Source organism: Bubalus bubalis, chromosome 24 (assembly GCF_019923935.1).
Source record: "Bubalus bubalis isolate 160015118507 breed Murrah chromosome 24, NDDB_SH_1, whole genome shotgun sequence".
In the NCBI taxonomy this organism is placed as follows: Eukaryota; Metazoa; Chordata; class Mammalia; order Artiodactyla; family Bovidae; genus Bubalus; species Bubalus bubalis.
The window spans coordinates 16,880,143-16,906,512 of record NC_059180.1 but is presented as its reverse complement, the minus strand read 5'-3'; the positions used below and the strand labels follow the sequence as shown (position 1 = coordinate 16,906,512).

General features: G+C 47.8%; 1 protein-coding gene across 4 annotated transcripts in view; it reads right to left on the bottom strand.

Annotated features, from left to right (window-relative positions):
• GSG1L (GSG1 like) overlaps nucleotides 1–26,370 on the bottom strand; it is a 254,575-nt gene that overhangs the window by 30,209 nt on the left and 197,996 nt on the right. For 3 of the 4 annotated variants that reach the window (XM_025274751.3, XM_044935654.2, XM_045164242.1), the window contains 2 exons: nucleotides 14,054–14,165; nucleotides 961–1,128 (listed from right to left, as the gene is read on the bottom strand). In XM_025274751.3, the coding sequence (XP_025130536.1) occupies nucleotides 961–1,128; nucleotides 14,054–14,165 (280 nt within the window). The remainder of the gene's footprint in view (nucleotides 1–960; nucleotides 1,129–14,053; nucleotides 14,166–26,370) is intronic. The other variant, XM_044935653.2, reaches the window with a different exon arrangement.

The window sequence follows — 26,370 nt, the reverse complement described above, 5'->3', positions numbered from 1 at the left end:
CCACCCTGAGACTTCTTGGCTTGAAACCCTTCCATGTGCCCCACGGGGAGTCTGACTTTTCAGTGGTGCCCAGCTTCACAGTCTCCCTCCCTCTTTTCCTCCTCAGACTCTGTCATCGGTCCTGAGAAATCCCATTCCCTGCTGCTGAAAGTCATTAGTGCATGTCCAATCAGCACCCCCAAAGCAGACTGTGATAAAGACTTGGGTACAGGTAGTTTATTAAGGAGATGGTCCCAGGACATATGATAACAACTTGCCTGTCCTTCCACTCATCCATCAACCATCCATCTATCATCCATCCATCTAGCATCCATTCATCCATCATCCATCCAACCATCCAGCATCCATCCATCCATACATCTATATTTCCATCCACCCATCCACCCATCCACCCATCCACACATACATCTGTATATCCTTCCATCATCCATCCAGCCAATCATCCATCCAGCCATGCATCCGCCCACCATTCACTGTCACCTCCTCTCTTCCCAGCTGGTCTATAAGGACTCAGGTGATCAGATGTGGTCCCTGACTTTGAGGAGCCCTTCTCCTCTGGCAGTCATCACCAATCTCATGCTGAGTCTTTTTTCACTCAGTGCTATGACAGAGCCCAAGAAGGAAACCTTAGTTTAGCAACTCTGTGACCCTACCTTGGTTCCAAAAATCATGGAGCCAGGGCAAACACTCAAACTTGATTCCCTTCTTAGTTTCTCAAGCTCTGATCACATCAGACCAAGGCAACCTCATGCCCCATAAAATATTAGAATACCCCAGAAATTTCAACACAGTGGAGTCCAAACTCTGCCTCACCCGGCCTGCCCCTTCCACCCCATGACCCCTTGGTACACTTCTGTCCAATCACTCTAGTTTTTCAACTGGAGCCCTGTGGCCACTGAGGCTGGGTCTTGGGCTTCTGATTCCCGGTGGTGGCCAGAGGTGGCCCCGTGTTGCACTGACCTCTCCCGGAAGTACTTGATGGCCTCAGGGTCTATGAAGGTCGGCTCCTCCCGGTAGCCCTGCTCAAAGACCTTGCGCTTGTGCCGGAACTCAATGACCGTCTTGGTGTAGGAGTTGAGCGTGGTGACAGAGGCTGCCATGCAGCAGGTAAAGGAGCCCCACGCCAGGCTGCCAAGAGACGAGGAGAGAGATGCCACAGTCAGGGTGGGCAGGGGACAGAGAACCACACCCACCAGACAGCCAGACCTGAGCAGGGGCTGCCGCAGAGAGAAGTAAGCCTTGGTCCCCACTCCCGGTCTGGCTTGGGAGGCAGCACTGTCTGGATATTGTGATACAGACATGACAGAGTTCATTACTGGGAGGCAAGAGTCATTCCATCCACAGGTTGGCATCAGGGAAAGTGACCAGAACACAACCACGCTTGCACTGGGTCTTGGTAGATGAGTGAGAGTTTGCTGGGGGAACAGCATTCCAGGAAGACAGAAGAGCATGTGCTAAGGTATGAAGACAAGGGGTAGTAGGAAGCATTCCACACAGTGGTACCCTATAGAGTACCACATCACAGGGTTGTTGCAAGGATTCAAGGAGAGGATCCATTGAAAGTGTCTTAGAACAGGGTCTGGAAATAGTAGGCCCTCAAGAAAGGGTTGCCCCCATCACTTTCATCACTATTATCAGCATCCTGACTACCCATTCTAGCTGTCTTGGTTTCCAAGTTCTTTCTCTGTTAGATTAAGGCTCTCGGCTCACACTTCCCTCTTGCACAGCTGGGGATTCTTGGCTGCATTCATTGGATGTGGATGTCGAGCCAACCAAAGCCAGAGAACCTGTCCTATCCACATCTGGAAAGAAAGGGAGCGGGGTGTGGAGATAGGAGAGTCAGCTGGCGAGGGTGCTGGTCCTCTCTGCCCCCCGCCCATTCTCGACAAGGCAGCCTGCCTGGTTCCTCTGATCAAGACCACGCAGTAACATATAGAACAAGAAGGGGGGTACCCTCCTTGCTCCAGGCACGCCTGGTGTGGCCTCAAGCCCCTAGTTCCCAGTTTCTTCCCTAATAACTGATTTCCTCCACATCAAGGGCTCAGTTTTATTGCTTCCAAGCCTGCATTGTCTCAGGGCCTCCAGCTTCCCCTTTTGCCTGCCACCCACTGGGTGTCTCAACATGACCACCCCTGCCTTCCTCAAGGTCAGTGCAGTCCACCTCCCACACCCATTGCTCTTCTCCTTGTCAGCCTCGGAGTGCCCAGAAGGAAAACAAGGTGGAACCTGAGGATTCAGCCTTTTTCTCAGGGACTACCGCGCCCCCTGCCCAATCATCATGTGCTCCTTATCACCAAACTGTTTAGTTAACAGCGATCCCCAATCTTTTTGGCACCAGGGACCAGTTTCATGGAAGACAATTTTTCCACCAACTGAGGGTGGGAGGAATGGTTTGGGGATGATTCAAGAACATTACATTTATTGTACACTTTATTTGTATTATTACATCAGCTCTACCTCAGATCATCAAGCATTAGATCCGGGAAGCTGGGGAGCCCTGCTTTAGTAAATTGCCCTATGCTTTCATCAGGAACTAATTTAGATCCTCTGGAAACTCTGTGCATCTATAATAGGCAGCTTTGGAGTATCCATCTGGCCCTTTTAAGACCTACCCTGTCCATCAAAGGACCCAGTAAGTGACCACACCCTACTATTCTTAGATGACTGAAGCAGAGCTGAACATCTGGCCAACATTGGTCCAGTCAGATACTCTCTCTTCTGAGCAATGAATCTGAAGGTTCCAGCCTAATCTGGGATGTCTGTTTGAACTAGAGTGATGGACACCCAGGCTTGAGGATGGAGAATGAAGAAGCAGGCAATTTCTGGGATTCCATGAGTATACATCTGTTGGTTTGGCCTGACTAGCCCCCATTCTGTAAAGGGACCATGACTCCCCTCCTTTTTGGTGATGTAATTTGTGTGGGGCCAGCCTCACCCCCAACCTTCAGGGGTGCCTGCTTGACCCAGGCCTGGCCAATGAGTGTCATTTCCCTCTAGCCACAGTAATTCAGGGACAAGCCTGGAACACTCAAGTCAGCCTATTGAGATTCAACCCCAGGACTTTTGCTTATGCTATTGGAAAAGAGGGTTCATCTTTTTTCCTGGGGTACCATGCTGGTGAGATTTCAGTCAGGAGTTGCTGGAGCCCATAAGGCCCCACCCTGCAGGCTGAGGATGAAGCTGACTCAGAAGGAAGCAGAGCCACAAAAAGGAGCTAGATCTTCGAAGCCATTATTCCTGGACTTGCAATTATATTGTAGGAGCCCAAATTCCTTTTTTGGATATTTTTCCCCCTCAAGCCAGTTTGAATTGGGTTTCTGTCATTGGCAACAAAAGTTCTTATACAATTACTGTCTATAAATTCCCTTCTTTTGCATAAGTTCCTTTTGAAGTGATTTTCTAGACTTTATAACCAGGGATCTTAACTGAACAGGTCTAACTCTCAACTGTGATGACCTGACCAAGGTGCAGCATTGAATTCTATTAATATCACATTTAGTCACCAAGTCATGTCCGGCTCTTTTGCGACCCCATGGACTATAGTCTGCCCAATTCCTCTGTCCATGGAATTTCTCAGGCAAGAATACTGGAGTGGTTGCCATTTCCTTTTCCAGGGAGTCTTCCCGACCCAGGGATCAAATCCGAGCCTCCTGCATCGGCAGGCGATTCTTTACCACTGAGCCATCAGTGAAGCCCGGTTCTACCACATAATGCCTGTTTAATTTCACCACAGTCCTCAAAACACCCTGTACTTCTCTTGTGTCTTTTTATCTATTATTTTTTATTCTTTGTTTTTTAATTAAGTGTTTTATTTTGAGATCATCATAAATTCACATGCAATTGTAAGAAATAATTCAGAGAGAGCCCTGTGCACTCTACCCCGTTTCCCCCAATGGCAAAAGTGAAAAAGTGAAAGTGTTAGTTGCTAAGTCATGTCCAACTCTTTGTGGCTCCATGGCCTGTAGCCTGCCAGGCTCCTCTGACCACGGGATTCTCCAGGCAAGAGTCCTGGAGTGGGTTGTCATTTCCTCCTCCAGGGGAATCTTCCCGACCCAGGGATCAAACCTGCATCTCCTGCATTGCAGGCAGATTCTTTACCATCTGAGCCACCCATGATTGAGTGCAGTGCAGCTCAGTTGCTCAGTCGTGTCCAACTCTTTGCGACCCCATGAATTGCAGCACGCCAGGCCTCCCTGTCCATCGGTAATACCTTACAAATATAGTATCAGGCAGGATACTGAAATTGGTACAATCAAGATACAACAAGTTTTTGTCCATCACCACAGTGATCCCTCCTGTTGCCATTTTTACAGACACACCCACGTGCTTCCCAGCCTCCCACAACCACTCATCAAGAATGTTATATTCATGGAACCATACAATATGTGTGTTTGGGATTGCCTTTTTTTGCTCAGCATAATTCTCTGGAGATTCATCCAAGTTGTGAGTATTATATTGCTGAACAGAATTCCTAGAGTAATGTATGAGCTGTTCCACACCCTCACCAGCTTTTGATGTTATCACTATTTATTAATGGTAAGCTATTCTGAGAGACATGTAGCAATATCTCATTGTGGCTTTCATTTGCATTTCCCTAATGGCTAATGGTGGTGAACATCTTTTCATTTGCTTATTTGCCATCTGTGTGTCCTCTTTGGTAAAATGGCTGCTCACTTTTTTTTTTTTTTTTGCCCACTTTCTAATTGGATTCTTTTGCTGTTGTTATTTACTGTTGAGTTTTGAGTGTTTTTCTATATCCTAGATACTGGTTCTTTGTCAAATATGTGGTTTCCAAAAGTTTCTTTCAGTCTGTAGCTTATCTTCTCAACCTCTTAACAAGATTTTTTCACAGAGGAAAAGTGTTTAATTTTGATGAAATCCATTTATCAATTTTTTCCTTTGATGCTTTTGATGTCAAGTCTAAAAACTCTTTGCCAGGTCTAAATCCCAAAGATTTTTCTCATGTTTTTTTCTAAAAATTTTATAGTTTTACATTTTATATTAAGGACTGTGATCTATTTTGAGTTACTTTTTATATAAGGTAAGGAATAAAGATTGATTTTTTTTTTTGCCTATGACTATCAAATAGCTCCAGTACAATTTGTTGAAAAAGTTATTTCCTGTTCCACTGAATGGATTTACACCTTTGTCAAAAATCAGTTGGCCATATTCATGTGGGTCTGTTTCTGGGTTCCTTATTTTGTTGCATTCATCTGTATGCCTATCCTTCCACCAGTACTACACAGTCTGGGTTACTGTAGCTCAATAGTAAGTCTTGACATTGGGTAGACTGACTCCTCCCACTTTATTCTTCTCTCTCAAAATTGTTTTAGCCCTCCCAGTTCTTTTGCCTTTCCTACCAAATTTTAGAAAAATCTTGTCTAAACCTACATGAAATATTGCTGAGATCTTTATACCAACTTGAGAATCAACATCTTTACCACGAACATAGTATGTCTCTCCATTTATTTAGATCTTCTTTGATTTCTTTCATTAGCATTTTGTGGTTTGGGGCATGCAAATCCTGTAGATGTTTTATGACTCTTTCACTTTTTGAAGTGTACAGGGTATATTGCATTTTTTACTTTTGTTGTTCAACTGTTTTTGCTAGCTTAGAGAAATGCAATTTTTTTCTATTTTTACATTGTATCCTGACACCAAACTGAACTCATTTATTAGGTCTAGGCATTTTGGGGAGGCATGGATTTCTTAGATTTTTCTACATAGACAATCATGTCATCTGCAAATAGGTGTAGTTTATTTCTTCCTTTTCGCTCTCTGGAAAATCCCATGGACGGAGGAGCCTGGTGGGCTGCAGTCCATGGGGTTGCTAAGAGTCAGATACGACTGAGCAACTTCCCTTTCACTTTTCACTTCCCTGCATTGGAGAAGGAAATGGCAACCCACTCCAGTGTTCTTGCCTGGAGAATCCCAGGGACGGGGGAGCCTGGTGAGCTGCCATCTATGGGGTCGCAGAGTTGGACATGACTGAAGTGACTTGGCAGCAGCAGCAGCAGCCTTTTATTTACTTTTCATGACACTAGCAAGAACTTCTAGCACTATGCTGATCAACAGTGGTGTTTACAGTCTTGGGGAGAAAGCATTCAGTCTTTCAACGTTAAATGTAATGCTAGCTGTAGGTGTTTGTGGATGCTCTTTAGCAAGTTGAAGTAGTTTCTCTCTATTCCTAGCTTTCTGCAAGTTTTTAAAAAGTCATGAATGGATGTTGAATTTTGTCAAAAAAATTTCTGCATTGATTGATATGATCATGTTGTTTTCCCTTTATGCCCCTTAATCTTGTCTCGTTAATAATATAATTGCCTTAAATATTTCCTCTGAGTAATTTAGAACCATATCAGGCCATGCTGTAATTTTTGCTTCAATCATCATGCATGACAGAAAACTTAAGAGGAAAAGTAAAAATGTTCTTTTCTTCCTAATGTTCCAAGATTTCTTCTTAATTTTTTTTTCTATTTAGAGAGCTTTTTTTGGCCATTCTTTCAGGATAGGTCTGCCAACAACTTTTCTTAGTTTTCCTCCATCTGAGAATGTTTTGATTCCTTCTTCCCTTTCCTAAAGGATATTTTTGCTAGAAACGGAATTCTAAATTGATGGGTTTTTTTTCTTTCAGCACTTGAAACATCATGTCACTTCCTTCTAGCTCCATTGTTTCTGATGCAAACCCCCCTGTTTAAATCGGTTTTCCCTACAGTTAAGGGCTTCCCAGGTGATGCTAGTGGTAAAGAACTTGCCTGCCAATTCAGGGGGTGTAAAAAGACGTGGGTTCAATTCCTGGGTTGGGAAGATCCCCTGGAGAAGGACATGGCAAACCACCCCAGTACTCTTGCCTGGAGAATCCCCACAGACAGAGGAGCCTGGTGGGCTACAGGCCATAGCATCGCAAAGAGTCAGACACGACTTAAGCAACTGAGCACACACAGTTAAGGGGGGCTTCCCAGGTGGCGCTAGTGGTAAAGAATCCACATGCCAATGCGGGAGGCATAAGAGGCACAGGTTCGATTCCTGGGCTGGGAAGATCCCTTGTAGTAGACAATGGCAGTCCACTCCAGTATCCTTGCCTGGAAAATTCCACAGGCAGAGGAGCCTGGTAGGCCACAGTCTGTGGGGTCACAAAGAGTCGAACACGTCGGAGCACCATTAAGGTACTGTTTCATTTTTGCTGCTTTCAATATTTTTTTCTTTGACTTTAGTTTTTTTTTTTTTTTTTTTTAAAAAACAGTTTATCTATGATGTTCATAGACAAACATATCCTGAGTTTACCCTGTTTGGCTATCCACTCAGTTTGACTCTGTAGGTTTATATCTTTTACATTATTTCTCTGAGCACTTTTTCAGCATGCTCTTGCCTCTTCCCTTTTGGCAGTTCAATGTTAGATCTTCTGCTATAGTCCCAGAGATCCTTGAGGCTCTGTTCATTTTTCAAAAGTCTGTTTTCTCTGTTGTTCACGTTGAGTAACTTCTGTCTTCAAGTTCACGGATTCTTTCCTCTGTCTTCTCCAGTCTACTGTTGCGCCCACCCACTAAGTTTTTTATTTCAGTTATCATGTTTTTGAGTTTTAAAAATTCCACTCATTTCTTTTTTACATCTTCTAGTTCTTTCCTAAGACTTTTTATTTTTTTTTTTCCATTTGTTTCAAGGGTGCCTGCTGAAGGATTTTAATAATGATTATTTTAGAATCTTTCTCAGATCATTGTAACACCTCTGTTATCTCAATACTGGGATCTATGAAGTATATTTTTACTTTCAGGTTGAGCTTTTCCCAGGCTTTCATGTGGTCAGTGATTTTTAGTGGCAACCTTGAGATTTGGGGTATTTTTTATGAGACTCTGGACCTTGTTTAAACCTTCTGCTTTAGCTGACTTCCTCTGACACCATTCTGACAAAGGAAGACAGAACACTGCCTCGTAACTGCCAGGCAGGAGTAGGAGTCCAGGTTTCCCACTGGGCCACCACTGACATTCAAGACGGAAAGGTTCCTGGTTACTGCTGGGCAGGGGTGATTAGTGCTGACCCCCTGAAGCCTCTGCAGCTACCACTCTGGTTAGGAAGGGTAGGAGTGACTCATTATGGCTCCCCAGTTTGCCTCCACTTGATACCACAGGGGAAGGAATGACTTCATCATCCCAGCCCCCTCCCCAGCCGTGGTGACAACCCTGACTCTCCACGGCTTCTCCTCCGATACCGCCTCAGCAGGGGTGGGGAGGAGCACCTTGTTACTGCCTATTGGGAGGGAGTCTGAGCTCCCCATGTGACCTCTATAGACACTCAGAGGTGCATGGGGCTTATTAGAGTCAAGCAGGGTGAAAGCCACAGCTCTCCACTCTGCTGCCAGTCCAGCTGGATGTGGGTGCCTTATTACAGTCCGGTAAGGTAAAACCTAAACTCGGCACAGGTAGGGTAGAGCCACAGGATGGCTTTTTGTTTCTTTTGATTTTATTTGTTTTTGGCTGCACTGGGTCTTTGTTGCTGTGCGTGGGCTTTCTCTAGCTGCAGTGAGCAGGGTTACAGTTCATGGAGGTGCACAGACTTCTCACTGTGGTGGTTTCTCTCGTTGCAGAGCACAGGCTCTAGGTACACGGGCTTCAGTGGTTGTAGCACGTGGGTTCAGTAGTTTTGGAGCACAGGTAATAGTTGCTTCATGGCATGTGCCATCTTCCCGGACCAGGAGTCGAATCTGTGTCCCCTGCATTGGCAGGCAGATTTTTAACTACTAGAGCACCGTAGAAGCCCGTGTTCTGGTTTTGATGTGGGTGAGGGGCTCAGGGCTGCATCTGTGAGTCTTCAACTTCCCCATTGCCCAAACCCCAAGGCTCCCAGGCCCACACGCTAGCCACAGGCTGAAAACCTTGAGGGTGGAACGCCTGCTGGGGTTTGCAGCTTACGTGGCTGGACTGGTACAGTGAGGTACGTGGGTGGTTGACCTGGTTTTTGGAGACAAGGACAGAGTGGCCACTGCGACACTGATGGGGGGCAGGCAGTGGGGGTGGCTGTCAGTAAACTCTCTGTCTTCTGGGAGCTACAGGGGTGGGTCATGGGAGGGACGCTAGGGGACCAGATTCAGAGACACTTAGATGCCACCTTGAAATCTACCCCAGGCCCTGCTCAGTGGAAAGACTGTATCTGGTCACTGAGGAAGGTAGTCCTTGCCTACCTTCAGGCCAGATGGGCACAGAGACACCATGTGGGGCAGGACAAGGCACAAATGCTCCTAATTTAGGCCACCCTTGGTGCCCGTGAATGAAGAGATCAAGAGATGATGATGGCAGGTTCTGGGGGCCCAGCTGGTCCACACCATGCCAGCAGGGCACACCTGGGCACCACACTGCTCTCTCCCCACTTTGGTCTTGCAGAAAACAATGCCAGTGTCACCTGCTTCAGGGATATAAGTAAGAGTGAGAGCTTTCTGCTGACCAACACAGCCTCTCAGTAACACCAGCAAACACCCAATGCAGTGGTTCTTTGTAGCCAAGGCTCTTCCAGAAACCCCCTCTCCCACTGCAAGGGATCAACTTGCTGAAATGTAGAGAGGGCAGGGCAGCCTGAGGTCCCCAGACAGGGAAAGGGCTAGACTGCTGTTTCCACAGGGTCAGAGAGATTGAAGAGGAGGGGAGAGGAAGAGAGGAGGACAGTAGGGAGGCCACATGACATACAGATGGACCCCAGAAGCAAACAGAGAGGTGCCGCCCTCCTCGGACCCGGCCTAACTTGCCACTCCTTTGCTGTGTGACCCAGGACAAACTGCTTAACCTCTCTGGGCATCCCACGTTTATAATACAGCTCCATGATGGTAAGTTCCCCAGCCCTCATTCTGTTAAGCATTCTGTCAATGCTCAGGGCTGGGGTCTCACTCTACGTGTGCTGGGGTAGGAGGGGCCCTTTTCCCATCTCTCTCCACTTTGACCAAATGCAAAACAGAAGTAGAAAGTGATCCTAGCTTTCCATTCTCCCATCATCATCAGGAAATGTTGACATTTCAAGTAAGGGTCACGCACTCCAATTCCTGCAGAGTCAGGTGATGACTGAAAGAGCAAAGTGTGGGTAAGGCGATGGGGAGCAGTGGGGACTGGGGTAAAGTGGCGAGCAGGTGATTCATCTAAAGGGGCAGTCTCTACTCAGCTGAAGCTGCCATGAGGCAATGTGGCTTAGGCAAGGACATATCTTCCGATAGTCAAGAGAAGCCAGAAACCTGGATTTTTATGTCAAATTCTTATGAATTCGCATGTTAGAAATAAATGCAATTAAGAAAGAAAAAACACCATGGCAGGTCAAACAAAATATCTGCAGGCTGGGTTCAGCCCTGGGCTGCATGTAACATGGTATCTTCTGAGGCTGTGCACAGCACACAGAAGCTATGTGGCCTGGACCTTTGTCCTGTCTGAGCATGTGTCCTCATCCCGCAGGTGGGCATGGCAACCCCTCTAAGTGGGGGTCAATGGCAGGAATGAACAGCTCAGGGTTTGTAAAGTGCCTCCCGCCATGCCGGGTACAAAGGAGGTGCTGACCAACCTTGGCCTCATCCACCCGCTCCCCAAGCCAAGCAGCTGCCTGTGTCCCCACGACCCCAGTCCTCAGGGGCTTGCCTTGGCACTGTCACAGAACAACCTGCAGAGTTAAGACAAAGAGCTGGAAAAAGTAGCAGCCAGGAGAGTTGGAGAGCCTGGGGCACAGGACAGGGATGGGATTCTTCTGCTTAGTGTGTGTGTGGGGGTCGGTTCAGGGAGGGGAGTCGGGGAATAAGGAGAGGGTGCAGTCAGGGCTGGATCTCGAGGAAACACTAAAGTCCTGGGAACCAAGTCCGGGGAGACTGGCAAGAACAAAGTGCAAGGGATTGCCTGCATGCCCCCAAGATGCCATCCTCTCGGACATCTAGATCACATGCCTCTCAAAAAGCCAGCATGGCATTATCAAAGGCCCCCATGTCATTATCACCATTTATAATCACTGCCACTTACAGAGCACTTCTGGTGTATAAGCACTCTGAGAGCTGGGTGCCACCTGGTGCTTACAAGGACGCCATTAGACCCGCAGTACTATGATCCCTGCTCTAGAGAGGAAGACACTGAGACTCAGGGACGATGGGGCGCTTGCCTTTCATAACAAAACACGCACTGAGCACCTTCTCTGTGCTAATGCCTCACAGGCGTTATTTCACGCAGTCGCCAAAGATGCCCCTTCCCCCGCCCCGAGCCACACCTCCTGGGGTTCACGCTTTGTGCAGCCCTTTCTCCTTGCCTCTGGCCCCCATCCCTTGCTCGTGACCATCAGAACACAGCAGAAGTGACACTGCGTGATTTCTGAGGCAGGCTCAGAAAATAAACTTGCAGCTTCCATTTGAATCTCTGCAAACGTTTGCTCTTGAGACACTCTCCAGGGACCCCGCCACCATGCCTGAGAAGCAGGTCCTGCTGACAGCCTGAGCTAAGCTCCCAGCTCCAGCCAGCACCACTTCCGGCGATGTAAGGACTGAACCCAGGCTGGCGGACACCCAGCCGCAGAAACTTCACCTCCCTGGGCAGGTGTGGCTCTAGAAAGCTGGTCCCCAAGATCGGCTGAGCTCCTCAGACGTGCTGGACTACAAGCCCAGGGGTTATTCCACCCCAGCTGGGCCAGGAGACAGAGGCTGGCACTGTCTCACCGTGGAGCTGGCCTCCTCCCTGGCAGGGGGTGGGGGCAGAATTTTGACAAATGGCCTCACACATATTAAACAAGCTAGATGACAGTGCACGGCCCTGGCAAGGCCCCAGATGCGAGGGATGAAAAATGGGGCTGATCCATCTTGCAGGCCTTCGTGACAAGGAGAAATGGATCAGCCCTAATAGGGGCCTCACACTGGGGCCCGGCCTTAAATAAGTTAAATGGGAATTGGGTGCCCCCCAGGAGGCCAGCCCAGGGGGAGCTGAGGAATGGGGCAGGAGGTCTGGTTCCAGAGGAAGAAAGGTTCCTGTGGCCGACACAGCAGGCTGGGCTCCCCGCCAGGTTGGAGGGCCAGCGGATGCTGGAAAGAGAGGCCCGTGGGGGGAGGAGATTCTGAATCCTGGGCAAGTGACCCAACCTTTCTGAGTCTCAGTGTCTACATATACAACAGGGGGTTATTGTGAGTGTTAAATTTCATGTCAGTATCGGTAATATTAGGAAAACTAGCGTTTCCGGAGCACTTACGTGTGTCATGTGCTAAACACACACGATCTCTCATCCCCAAAGCAAGCATCTTTTAATTTCAGGGCTGCAGTCACCGTCCACAATGATTTTGGAGCCCAAGAAAATAAAATCTACCACTGTTTCCATTTTTTCTCCCCGTCTATTTGTCATGAAGTGATGGAACCGGATGCCATGATATTAGTTTTTTGAATGTTGAGTTTTAAGTCAGCTTTTTCACTCTCCTCTTTCACCTTCCTCAAGGGGCTCTTTAGTTCCTCTTCGCCTTCTACCATTAGGGTAGCATCATCTGCATATCTGAGGTTGTTGATATCCCAGGTGGTGCTAGTGGCAAAGAATCCACTTGCCAATGCAGGAGATGCAAAAGTCGCAGGTTCGATCCCTGGGTCGGGAAGATCCCCTGGAGAAGGGAATGGCAACCCACACCAGTATTCTTGCCTGAGAAATCTCATGGACAGAGAAACCTGGCAAGCTACAGCCCATAGGGTCGCAAAGAGTTGTACACGACTGAAGTCATTTAGCACAGCACATAAGCCTAGGACTGGGCTTGCTGACCAAATTTGCTACCACCTGGGGAAAAGTTGCTTATGAGTAAAGCTGACACAAAGAGAATGGGGTCAGAAGTGGGGAGGGAATGACTGAGTTCCTGATCAATCACGTGACCACCTGGATCCAGCTGTGCCTGAAGCAGACATTGTGGTAGCTCACTTAGCATCTGTTCCACTCACTCACCATTTAGGAGTGTTGGACTCATTCCTTGTTCCAGAAGAATGGCCCAGCTGAGCCAATCAGCTCATGGCATTCCCCCAGCCATGGTGATGATTCAGAAGACAGAAAATGACCGAAGTTGAGCTCATCAGAGGGAGGGTTGAGGGACATCAGTGAATGTTAGGGAAAGAGCTCTTTCTCCTCCTCTATGTGAAGGAAGGAGCACCAGCCTCAAAGGAGCTTTCTCAGCACCAGGAGCGAAGCCCACTCAGGGACACATGGGGAGTGAGCAATGCTCAGGTGACCACAGAGGAAGAAAACTCAGCTCTGATGACATCAGCAACTCTGGATCAAACATTCCCTGAAGTCCATGCCAAGCTGTGCTTTCCATTTACAGGAAGCAATGTGTTCCCTTATTGACTGGACTGAGGTGGGTGGGTTTTTCTGTTGCAATCCATTCCCTCCAGCCCCCACAGCTGACCCACTTGGGCTTTTCAATTCCATGAACTAACACACTCCTCTTGTTTACTTAGGCCTGGGATTCCATCACTCCCAAGCCAAACAATCCGACAGAGTCTGCCTTTATTTCTCACACCATGCTCTAAGGTGCTGGTCCCTGCTTCCTGCATCCAGAGCCATTCCCTGGGCTCTTGACAGCTTCTGTCTCTACTTCTGGAGAAGCCTCTAAGGCAGAGGCTGGCCAACTGTCTCCGTAAAGGGCCAGATAGTAAATATTTTAGGCTCAGCGAGCCATTCAGCCTCTGTCATAACTGCTCAGTTCTGCTACTCTAGATTGCAAGCAGCTGTGGACAATATGTAAACGATGAGCCTGGCTATGTCCCAATAAAACTTTATTTATGGACACTGAAATCTGAATGTTCCAGAGTTTTCGCATGTCACAAAATATTCTTCTTCTCTTGATTCATGTTCAACCATTTAAAAATGTAAAAACCATCCCTAGTTGCAGAAAAACAGGTGATGGGCTGGATTTGGCCCAGAGTCTAGAGTTTGCCAACCTCAGTTCTAGGATCACAAAGCATCTTTGGACTCTGAGTTTCCCCCCCTTCCCCTCCCCACTCCTACCTTCCTCTGTTTCCCAACTGAATTGAGCTACTAAAGTCCCAGCATGCCTCAGGGCTCTGGTGTCTGAAAGTCAAAAGCCACTTACCAGAAGGACCACCCGTAGTCCCAGGAATGGGGTCTCCAGTCTTCAGGGCCAAGGCTCACAGTGACCTGGAACACCTGCGTGTACATCATGTGGGCTACCATTCCCAGGAGGCCTGTGGAGGGGGAGCAGGACAAGGTGTCAGGAAGCAAGTTGGGGCTTTGTCTGCTCACCATAGGACTGTTAGTGCTGGGGAGAACATGAACCCCCCAGGAAAGGGCAGCTGGCAGGACCAGAGCACAGAAGATCAGAGGGCGGTGGTTTTCTAAGCCCACCAAGAAATTTGAGTTCAACCAGAGGGCAAAGGGCAGCACTGGAGAAATTTAAGCAAGAGAGACACAGAGTCAGGTCTGTTTCTGGATGGGCAGCTTTTCTGTTAGGGACCAGATAAGTCAATATTTTAGGCTCTGTGGGTTGGGCCATGTGGTCTCTATTGTAACTATTCAACTCTACTGTAGCACAAAGGAACCACAGACAGTGCACAAAGGGATGAACATGACTGTGTGCCAATAAAACTTTATTTACAAAAGCAAGTGTTGGGCCACATTTAGCCAATGGGCCAGAGTTTGCTGATACCTGTGTTAGAAGGTCATTTGGGAGAAACTGCTTAGAGAATGTTTATCAAACTGCAGGTCTTGATGCACTAGACAAGTGGATTGTGAAATCAACTTCATGGATTGCAACCAGCATTTTAAAAACCTATTGGAATGGAATAGAAATATCTGATAACATCAAATGTAGCAGGAGTAAATATTGCTTTGTGAAACTTTCAGTTCTATACACATATGTCTGTGTGTGCAGCTGTGTGTGTAGCGACTGTAATTATGAAATGTTTTTCTGTGGCTCATGTCAAAATTTTTGGAACCCACTGGCTGGGAGAACTTTGATTCCAAAGGATCTGAGTGGGAATCTTTTTTTACCATGTGGCCCTGGGTGAGGTACCTCACTCCTCTGAGCCTCAAGTCTTTCAAGCCTAAGATGAAGATTATGACAGATTAGGTGAAAAATTACTGAAATGAAGCAAGGCGGCCTCCATGTCTGCTGCCTAGCAGGCATGCAATTGATACAGTTACTAGGGTTATTATAAGCCAGGGGACATTGTACTGTGTGGACCATGGTATCTAGAGACTTGTGGGTACCACAGCATGTGGCTAACTGGCACACACCTAATTTTAAATGGAGTGATACAGTATCCATGAGGAGGGAAGGGGTACATGACAAGAGGAAGGAAGGAAACCAATAATGCATGTGTACCTACTGTGTGCCAGGCACTCATCAGACTCTTTCACCTCCATTATTATCTTTCACAACAACCCTCTGAAGTAAGTAAGATGATGTGGGCCATGTACCATCGTTCAGGTTGCCCACTGCACAATTCCATGGGGCTCCATTCAAATCAAAGTCTAGATGCACATCACTCCCTGAAGTCAAAGCAAAACCGCATCTCTAATATAGTAGTCCTGAATGTGACTATTCCCATTTCACAGGTGAGAAAACAGAAGCTCAGAGTGGTCAAGTCTGTCCCAGGTCACAAAGAGAGTAAATGGCTTAGTCGTGACTGCGGCCCAGATCCAAATGCCCTTAAAGCCAGGGTTCTTCCTAAGCTGCTGAGAAGGTATCTCTCCTCCCCTTGTTGCCCCAGTCACCCTTTCCCCTCTGATACAAGAGAAGAGACAGAGATAAGGAGAGGAATAGAGATAAGAAGGAGAAGGCAATGGCACCCCACTCCAGTACTCTTGCCTGGAAAATCCCATGGATGGAGGAGCCTGGTAGGCTGCAGTCTATGGGATCGCTAAGAGTCGGACACGACTGAGTGTCTTCACTTTGACTTTTCACTTTCATGCACTGGAGAATAAAATGGCAACCCACTCCAGTGTTCTTGCCTGGAGAATCCCAGGGACAGCGGAGCCTGGTGGGCTGCCATCTATGGGGTTGCACAGGGTCGGACACGACTGACGCGACTTAGCAGCAGCAGCAGCAGCAGAGATAAGAAAAGACAGAAGTAAAGAGGAAATGAGGCTCTCAGTCCTGAATCCAGACTTAGGGGCAGGAGTGAGGGTGAAGGTGGACATCCTGTGTTCCCACGGTGTGAAGGTAAAAATTTTTTTTTGCCGCCTGGCATGCAGGGTCTTAGTTCCCCGATCAGGGATCAAAACCTTGCCCCCTGCAGTGGAAGCATGGAGTCTTAACCACTGGATTGCCAGGGAAGTCCCCTGAAGGTAAAGGTTTAACAACAGGTTCTCTGAAGACAGACAAATAAAGAAGCTATGATTTGTAGTGTTTGACAGTTTTCATGGTGTGAATAATCCCACTGTGGTCAGTTTCAAGCTACCAAGGTGATGTCACTGAAAGCGGAGCAGAGAAAAGATGTGCATGGTTGGGGCTTGGGGGCTGAGCTAGCAGGATCCAGCACATCGGTCTCCTTCCAGTCACCTCACCCCAGGCCCCCTGGAGACAGAGGACTCAGAGCTGGCTGCCCGTATCTCTGGGCTGAGATAAGCCTCTCATGGACCTCTGGCCTCAGATAAGGGGTGCTCTCCAGGGCTGGTGAGGTGCACTTGAGCCAGGAAATCAAGGAAGGGGGTGATCGTGACAGGTGCTGAGGCCCCCAAAGACTCCTAAGAGCTCAGCCTGCCCCAGGCTGTCTCTGCCAGGCTTAGACCTCATTTTAGTCATGCCCCAGCAAAGGTAGGTTAGAAACCTCTCCAGTCCTCTCTGCCTTGGCTCCCTCTGTTGGAAGGAAACAAGGATTGAGCCATATGGATATTTTCTTTTTCTTTTTCTGTTTGTTTATTTATTTATTTTTGGCTGTGCTGGGTCTTTGTTGCTGCGTACAGGCTTTCTCCAGTTGCAGCAAGCAGGGGCTACTCTTTAGCGGTGGTGTGCGGGTTTCTCATTGTAGTGGTTCCTCTTGTTGAGGAGCACAGGGCTTCAGTAGTTGCGGTGTATGGGCTCAGTTGTTGTAGGTCTGCAACATGGGCTAGAACATGGGCTCAGTAGTTGGGGTGCAGGGGCTCAGCTGCCCCAAGGCACGTGAGATCTCAGTTCAGGATGGAAACCTGAGCTCCCTGCAATGGCGGGCAGTATGCCTAACCACTAGACCACCAGGGAAGTCCGTCTTATTTTTCTTTACTTGACACAATTCCTGGTGAACTTCCAAAAAGTACATAAGACACACCTTATTCTTTGGAACTGATGCATAAGATTTCTTGATAATGATATATCATGTTTTATTTATCCAATCAGTTGACACTATTTCCAGCTTTTTTACTCCCTAAGCAATGCTGCAACGAACACATTTCTACAAGTCTCTTTGTGCAGACAAGCAAGTATTTCTCCAGCGTGAAAAACAAGAGGAACTGCCAGGTCATAAACGCCGTGTACGTTTTGAATTTTGATCAATGCTAGTGAACTGCCCTCTTGAGAAGCAGAACCTTGTGGAACTTCTGCTAGCTGTGAGAGTCCTCACCCAAATCCTCACCGATACTTCATATTATAAAACATTACAAATCGTATCCACGGCATGGTGAAAAATGACACCTCAACATTGTTTTAAATTTTACATTTCCCTCATTACTCGACTGAAGTGACTTAGCAGCTTAGCAGCATTACTAGTAAGCTTGGGCATTTTTCATGTGTTTATTAACCATTTATATTTCTTATTCTATGATTGTATCCTTTGTCAATTTCGTTTTTTTTTTAATCTTTCTCTATCAATTGATAGAAGTTCTTTTTGTCTTCTGGATACTAATCCTATTGTTATATCAACTCCAAACAGTTTACGGTTTGTCTTTTCTTATGTATAGCACATCTTTTTTTAATTAATAGGTTTTATTTTTTAGAGCAGTTTTAAGTTTACAGAAAAAGGATCAGAAAATAGAGTTCCACAGTTCCCAACCCCTCCCTTCCCCCACAGTTTCTCCTATGATTAACATCTTTCGATAGTGTCTACATTTGTTACAACTGATGAGACAATAGGGATACACTGCTGTGCTGTGCTTAGTCGCTCAGTCATGTCCAGCTCTTTGTGATCCCATGGACTGCAGCCTGCCAGGCTCCTCTGTCCATGGGGATTCTCCAGGCAAGAATACTGCAGTGGGTTGCCATGCCCTCCTCCAGGGGAATTTCCCAACCCAGGGATCGAACCAAGATCTCCTGCGTTGCTGGTGGATTCTTTCCTGATTGAGCCACCAGGAAAGCTCAAGAATGCTGGAGCGGATAGCCTATCCCTTCTCCAGGGGATCTTCCTGACCCAGGAACTGAACCAGGGTCTCCTGCATGGCAGGTAGTTTCTTTACCAGCTGAGCTACCAGGGGAGCCCCGGTGATACATTATTACTAAATCCATCGTTTACATTAGGGTTCACTCTGTGTTGTACAGTCTATGGATTTTGACAAAGGCAAAGTGACATGTATTCACCTTTGTGTCCAATAGTTCAGTTCAGTTCAGTTCAGTCGCTCAGTCGTGTCCGACTCCTTGCGACCTCATGAATCGCAGCACGCCAGGCCTCCCTCTCCATCACCAACTCCCAGAGTTCACCCAGACTCACGTCCATCGAGTCAGTGATACCATCCAGCCATCTCATCCTCGGTTGTCCCCTTCTCCTCCTGCCCCCAATCCCTCCCAGCATAAGAGTCTTTTCTAATGAGTCAACTCTTCACATGAGGTGGCCAAAGTACTGGAGTTTCAGCTTTAGCATCATTCCTTCCAAAGAAATCCCAGGGCTGATCTCCTTCAGAATGGACTGGTTGGATCTCCTTGCAGTCCAAGGGACTCTCAGGAGTCTTCTCCAACACCACAGCTCAAAAGCATCAATTCTTTGGTGCTCAGCCTTCTTCACAGTCCAACTCTCACATCCATACATGACCACAGGAAAAACCATAGCCTTGACTAGACGAACCTTTGTTGGCAAAGTAGTGTCTCTGCTTTTGAATATGTTGTCTAGGTTGGTCATAAATTTCTTTCCAAGGAGTAAGTGTCTTTTAATTTCATGGCTGCAGTCACCATCTGCAGTGATTTTGGAGGCCCCCAAAATAAAGTCTGACACTGTTTCCACTGTTTCCCCATCTATTTCCCATGAAGTGATGGGACCAGATGCCATGATCCTTGTTTTCTGAATGTTGAGCTTTAAGCCAACTTTTTCACTCTCCACTTTCACTTTCATCAAGAGGCTTTTGAGTTCCTCTTCACTTTCTGCCATAAAGGTGGTGTCATCTGCATATCTGAAGTTATTGATATTTCTCCCAGCAATCTTGATTCCAGCTTGTGCTTCATCCAGCCCAGCATTTCTCGTGAGTACTCTGCATATAAGTTCAATAAGCAGGGTGACAATATACAGCCTTGACGTACTCCTTTTCCTATTTGGAACCAGTCTGTTGTTCCATGTCCAGTTCTGACCTGCATACAGATTTCTCAAGAGGCAGGTCAGGTGGTCTGGTACTCTCATCTCTTTCAGAAAAATCCCTTGTGCTCCACCCGGTCATCCCTCCTCCTTAAACCCTGGCAGCCAGTGATCTTTTTACTGTCTCCAGAGCTTGGGTGCTCTCAGAATGTCATAGAGTTGGAATCACATAGTATGTAGAATTTTCTGATTGGCTTCTCTCACTTAACAATATGGATTTAAGGTTCCTCCATGTGTTTCTGGAGAAGGCAATGGCACCCCACTCCAGTACTTTTGCCTGGAAAATCCCATGGATGGAGAAGTCTGGAGGGCTGCAGTCCATGGGGTTGCTAAGAGTCGGACACGACTGAGCGACTTCCCTTTCACTTTTCACTTTCATGCATTGGAGAAGGAAATGGCAACCCTCTCTGGTATTCTTGCCTGGAGAATCCCAGGGACAGCAGAGCCTGGTGGGCTGCCGTCTCTGGGTTCGCACAGGGTCGGACACGACTGAAGCGACTTCATAGCATGTGTTTCCTGGCTTGATTATGCTTTTCCTTTTACTCCTGAATAATATTGCACTGTACGGATGTATCACAGGTTATTTACTCATTCACTTATTGAAGGACTTCTTGGTTGCTTCGAAGTTCTGACAATTATGAATAAAGCTGTTTTTGTCATCTATTTTGATTATTTACTATAGTCAAAGTTAGCAGTCTTTTGATGTTTAGTTTTTGCTTCCTGTGTCTACTTTAAGAAAATCAACACTCTCCTATATTTTTCTAACATACTTACAGATATTTATGTTGATTCATCTGGACTTTATCTTGGTAAGTGGCGTGAGATAAGGATATAACTTTATTTTTTTAATAAGTAGGTAATTGCTTTGAACCCTTATAGAACAAACTGTTCTCTCCCCACTGATTTTATTTTATAATTTCTGAGTTGTAAAAAAAAATGAATTAACTTTCACTGAAGTAGAGTTGCTTTACAATGTTGTGTTAGTTTCTCCTGCACAGCAAAGTGAGTGAACTGTGTACAGACATGTATCCCAACTGATTTTAAATCATGACTTTGTACCATACTCCAAGTATAGCGTGACATGTCTGCTCCTAGCTCGTCATTCTGTGCCATGAATTTCCTTGTTTGATGCCGCACTGTTTTGGTCACTATAACTTCCAGTGGAGTCTTTTGGCTCAAAGGACAGGTCTCTGTTCCTTTTGGCCCATTGCTCACTCCCCCGAGAAGTGCTACCCTACCCAGAGCCTTGCTTCCCAGATGGTGCTAATGGTAAAGAATTCACCTGCCAAGGCAGGAGACGTGAGTTCGATCCCTGGGTCGGGAAGATTCCCTGGAGAAAGAAATGGCAACCCACTCCAGTATTCTTGCCTGGAGAATCCCATGGACAGAGGAGCCTGGAGGGCTGCCATCCACAGAGTCGCAAAGAGTCACGCAGGACTTAAGCAGTATAGTGCACGCACACACACATTCCTGCTCCCTCTGTGGGGCTCATTCCTTAGCTCCATCCCCACCTCGGCCCCTGGCCCAGTCTCTTTCTGAGGGCTGGACCTTGCTCTCCAAACCCTCAGCTGTTGTAACTTCTTCAGTTTCTTCCTCACCACGCCAGTCCAGATGCTCTCTGAGTTATCGGACCTGTCAATGCCTTGGTTTTCTCATCTATAAAGTGGGGATAGTAGCAGACATAGGCAATGTCAGAAAGCATCCACTGAAGAAGGAAAATATTCATGAGAACAACTACCCCACACACTAGGGCAGTGGGGACATAGAGTATTTTAATACAAAAACTACCAACTAGACCCAGAAGCTGAAGCCAGCCTGTTGACAGAATAATCAATTTTCCAAATTGTTACTTTAGAAATGCATTGATTTCTCAATTGAATCCCATTTATCCCCAAATATGAAAGGCCATGCTTTAAGAAAATTCAATAAATGAAGCGTACAAATCATTCAAAGATAGGTTGGTGAGATTTTCTGATTGCATTCTAAAGTGAAAAGTGAAAGTGAAGTCGCTCAGTTGTGTCCAACTCTTTGCAACCCCATGGACTGTAGCCTATCAGGCTCCTCTGTCCATGGGATTTTCTAGGCAAGAGTGCTCGAGTGGATTGCCATTTCCTTCTCCAGAGGATCTTCCCGACCAGGAATCGAACCCAGATCTCCCGCATTGCAGGCAGACGCTTTACTGTCTGAGCCACCAGAGAAGCCCCCGATTGTGTTCTGAAGACCCTGCTTTAAAAATTGGGCCCTCGATAAGTTTCAGGAAGCATGTTTGTTCTGTGAAGTGCAATCCACCAACATCTGTTGTAAGAATCTTCAGCAGGAGGAATTGTTTCTAATTCATTCTGAGTTAAAAAGTGACTTTCTGTCGAGTTACGGCCCCTCCTATAAATTAGCAGCAACTAAATGAACGTGGCTTTCTCTGCTGCGACTGCTGCTTCCTGGTGTGGGCCCACACCAGGAAACTCACAGCTGTAAATCTCTCATCCTGTGGTTTCTCCCAACTCCTGACACCATAAATGGGATTTCCAGCCAGGACGGTGAAGCAGACATGGCTCCTCCCTGTCCTCTGGGAGACTGGGATAGCAATGGGGGATACTGGCCAAGGGCTCAGAGCTGGGCTGAGTGTGGTGCCCTCCGGAACCCAAGACAAAAAGAGCTGCCATGACCCCAGCCCACCCTCCACTGGTCAGACCGAGGAAGCCTAAACCTGTTGTCAAGGCAAGAGGGGCTGGTATGGGGCCAGAATAAAGAGACAGTTCGGGAGAGTCAGATCCCTGGGTCGGGAAGATCCCCTGGAGCACGGCACAGCAACCCACTCCAGGATTCTTGCATGAAGAATCCCCATGGACAGAGGAGCTTGGCGGGCTACAGTCCATGGGGTCACAAAGAGTTAAGACACGACTGAAGGGACTTAGCACGCATGGAGGGTCAGGAGGTGAACCCAGAGTAAAGCAGGAGTAAAACAAAAGGAGAGGGAGGGGCTGGTTTCCAGCTGTCTCACCAGCTGTGTGACCTGGATTACCTCACCTGTTTGTGCCTCAGTTTCCTGGGCTGTAATAAGGGGATAATAACAACTGTCTCAGTGGCTCCTAAATAAAGAATCTGCCTGCCAATGCAGTAGACTCAGAAGACTCGGGTTTGATCTGTGAGTTAGGAAGTCCTCTGGAACAGGAAATGGCAACCCACTCCAGTATTCTTGCCTGGAGAATCCCAGGGATAGAGGAGCCTGGTGGGCTACAGTCCATGGGGTTGCAAAGAGTCGGACACGAGTGAGCGACAGAGCATGCGTGCACAGATTGGTATGAGGATTAAGTGGTTTATACAGTAAAGCAAGCACTTAGAATAGTGCTTGGCTCATAATAAGCCCTATATATGTGTTTCATGAATGAACAAATAAGTGCTTAGAACTCACTATGTAGGCTCCTTGACTGTACCCTAGTCCAGGATCCAGGTCTGTTTTGCTCCCAGCGACTCTCCAACACTGAGCCCAGGGCCCAGCACATAGAAAGTGTGCCACACATGTTTGTTAAATGAATAGATGGTCATTCAGTTCAATGCTGAGTGCAAGGTGCTTTGGGGAACTGGGCTGGCTGGTGTAAAGATTTAGGGTCTGGGATATGGGGATAAGCTAAGACAGGGCCAGATTTGAAAACTCTGGAGAGCAAATTGTCTACAGACATGAACAAATGTCAGACTCATCATCTGTTTATTTATTATTCATTCACTCAATCAGTCATCGAATATTTATCCATGCTTTTCATATGCCAAGCATTGTTCCTGGGGACGTGGTGGCGGGAACCCTGCTCCCAGGGTCTCAGGTTCTAGTGGAGAGATCCACACAACAAGCACACTGATTAACAAGAAAACGTCAGATAGTGAAGAGTAAGAAATAAAATAGGGCAAATGCCGGGGGCTTTCCAGAGTGGGTGGTCAGGGAGGGCCTCTCCCACGAGGTGACTCAAGTCAGCAGAGATTTGAGCGGGGAACTAGAGGCAGCCACACGGAGGTCTGGGGAAGGGCATTCCAGACACAGGGAGTGACTGGCTGGGGCGAAGGCTTGGAAGCAGCAGAGCCTGGCCTTCGGCAGCAGAGTGGGAAAGGGACAGGAGGTTGGGGGGATTATAGAGGGGTTAGGAAGGCAGGCGAGAACTAGGACATTGTAGATCACGGTGGGGAGTCTGGCTTTTTTCTAAGTACACCGGGATGCCATTGTAGAGGGTTGAAGCAGGGGCCCAATTTACATTTTAGATCATTCTGGTTGCAGTGTGAAGACAGATGAAGGAAGTGGGGGTAGAGAAGGGAGCCCAGGCCCAGCTGTTGCTGCTTGAACTAAAGTTGTTGCTAGCTCCCAGGTGAGTTTTGAGGGTGGATTACTCAGGACCTGCTGGGTGTGGAGGGCCAGAGCTACCCAGAGATTGGGAGGACCGTGGGGTTGGATTTGGGCAGTTGGATGGATGATGGTGCCAATCACAAAAATGAAGAAGATGGCAGGAGGAAGATGCCTGGGTGAGTCAAACCCCACCTGGGCCAAGTTAATTTGAAATGCCTATGTTAAACCCAAGCTGAGACATCATACCAGTAGTTGGGTGTATAAGTTTGAGGCCTAGGAAACAGAGCTGGAGATTTAAATGCATGTGTCATTGGTAGGTGGATGTGGGCCTACAAGAGACCACCTGGGCGCAGATGGTAGGGAGAGCAAAGAAATGTCAAGAATGGGGCCAATGTCCAGTGCTGAGCAGGGTAGGCAGGTCCAGCAGAGGAGAGTGAGGACCAGAGGCCGGGAAAGAAAGAAATGAAAGTGAAGTCGCTCAGTCGTGTCTGACCCTTTGCAACCCCACGGACTGTAGCCTACCAGGCTCCTCTGTCCGTCCATGGGATTTTCCAGGCAAGAGTACTGGAGTGGGGTGCCACTGAAAACCAGAGGCAGCACTGCCAAGGCCAGGACAAGGATGCACACTGAGGAGGAGGAAGCAGTTTGTTAGGTCAGAGATGAAGACCCGGAAGTGATTGCTGGATTTGCCAACATGGAGGCCATGGGGGCAGATGCTCCATGGAGCAGGCTGAGAAGAGGAAAGAAAACAGCCAGACAGAGAGAAGACATCCAAACTTGCTGCATGGAGAAGCAAAAAGATGGGGTGATGGCAGAGGGGGCCTGGAGTTCAGGGAGGGTTCCTGAAGAGGGGAGATACAGGATGTTCCCACCTTTACCCAGAGAACTCCAAGTAGACAGAGGGAGCCTGAGAGCACAGATGAGCCAGACAGCAATAGAAACCAGGGAGAGAGAAGGTTCTGGAAGACAATGAAGCTGGCCTTTTAAAAATCAAGTTTATTTATTTGTTTTTGACTGCACTGAGTCTTCCTTGCTGCGTGCAGGCTTTCTCTAGTTGCGCCAAGCAGGGGCTACTCCCTAGTTGAGTGCAGTGTGTGGGCTTCTCATTGTGGTGGCTTCCCTTGTTGTACAGCATGGGCCCTAGAGCTCGTGGGCTCCAGAGGTTAGCTCCATGGCACGTGGGATCTTCCCAGACCAGGGATTGAACCTGTGTCCTCTGCATTGCAAGGCAGATTTTTACCATTGCTCCACCAAGAAGTCCTGGAGCTGGCTTTTGAAGGACGCTGGGACTCCTGGCACAAGGGAAGGAGAAGACCGGCAGGTGGGTGCAGGTCACAGTACAGGAACGGCTCTGCTTCCTCTCTCCCAGGAGGCCAGGTCACTAGCCGAGAGCAAGACAGCAGATGCGGGGGGAGGTTTGAGGAACCAGGAGACGGTGTGAAACGGTCCTTTTGGAGTACGGGAAATGCAGACAAACCGTGGCAGTGTGTGTGGCCAGCGGGGCAGTGCTGCCTGCGTGTGACGCTTGTGGTCAGGAATTTAAAGTGAGGCCATGCAGTGTGGCCGCAGCTAGCGGGTGGGGATAGGAGTCAGCCTGACCACGTGGAGTTGTGCCTCCTGGGTCTGGAGGACACACAGGAGGGCCAAGCCATGATGCCTCCTCTGGGGAAGGATACAGAGCAACGATGTCCAGCTGACTTCCAGACCTCCTCTTGCCTCCAGCCTCCCTCTCTTTCATAGGGTTTGGATGTATGATGCTAGTGGCATGCTCCATTTAATTGAGATATCAGAGGGATCCGCTGATGAATTAATTTTTAATAGAGCTTACCATTAAAGGCGCTGTCCAAGTTATTACTCAGAACACTCAGGGGATGTTCATGTCTAAACAAGTATTCTGTGTACGTGGGCCCTGATCTGGACTTGCCAATATCTCAGGCATATCATGTCAGAGATGTAAGACAGAGGGGCCTCTGGGGACCTGGAGGAAGCTGAAATCTGATGAGGTGGGGCAGAAAAGTGGCAAAGGGAAACCCCTGCAAGGCAGCTCGATTTTTAGTCATTAGTCACCGAGCATGTATTGAGCACCTGCTGTGTTCCAGGCCACCTTCTAGCTGGGGAAATATGATGGGGGATCAGTGACCTGACTTTCAACACTCTCAGGGAAGACAGAGAAAATGGGATGCCTGTGCAGCAGGGCAGTTAATGGGGGAAGGCTGGGGGCCTACAGGAACCCGAGCTGGGGCTCTGAGACCAAGTTTGGGGGGTCAGGAAAGGCTTCTACAGGGGGTGACATCCAAGCAGAGAAGAAGCGGGAGGGTGGACCAGACAGTGGAGCAGCCCTGGCCAAGCCCACAGGCATTGGGGCTTGGTGGGGCCATGATGAGCCATTAGGTAGGGCGTGTGGGTGGAGAGCGCAACGCTGGAGGCGTAAACAAGACACTGCGTGGAAAGTTTTGAAGCCATGCTGGGAGTTCAAGCTTTCTCCTGAGAGCAATGGGCAGGAATTGCATAATTGTAAGTTTGGGGGTGAGAACCAGGCAGCCTTTTTTTTCTCTCTCTCTTTTTTTTTAGATTAATTTATTTAATTGGAGG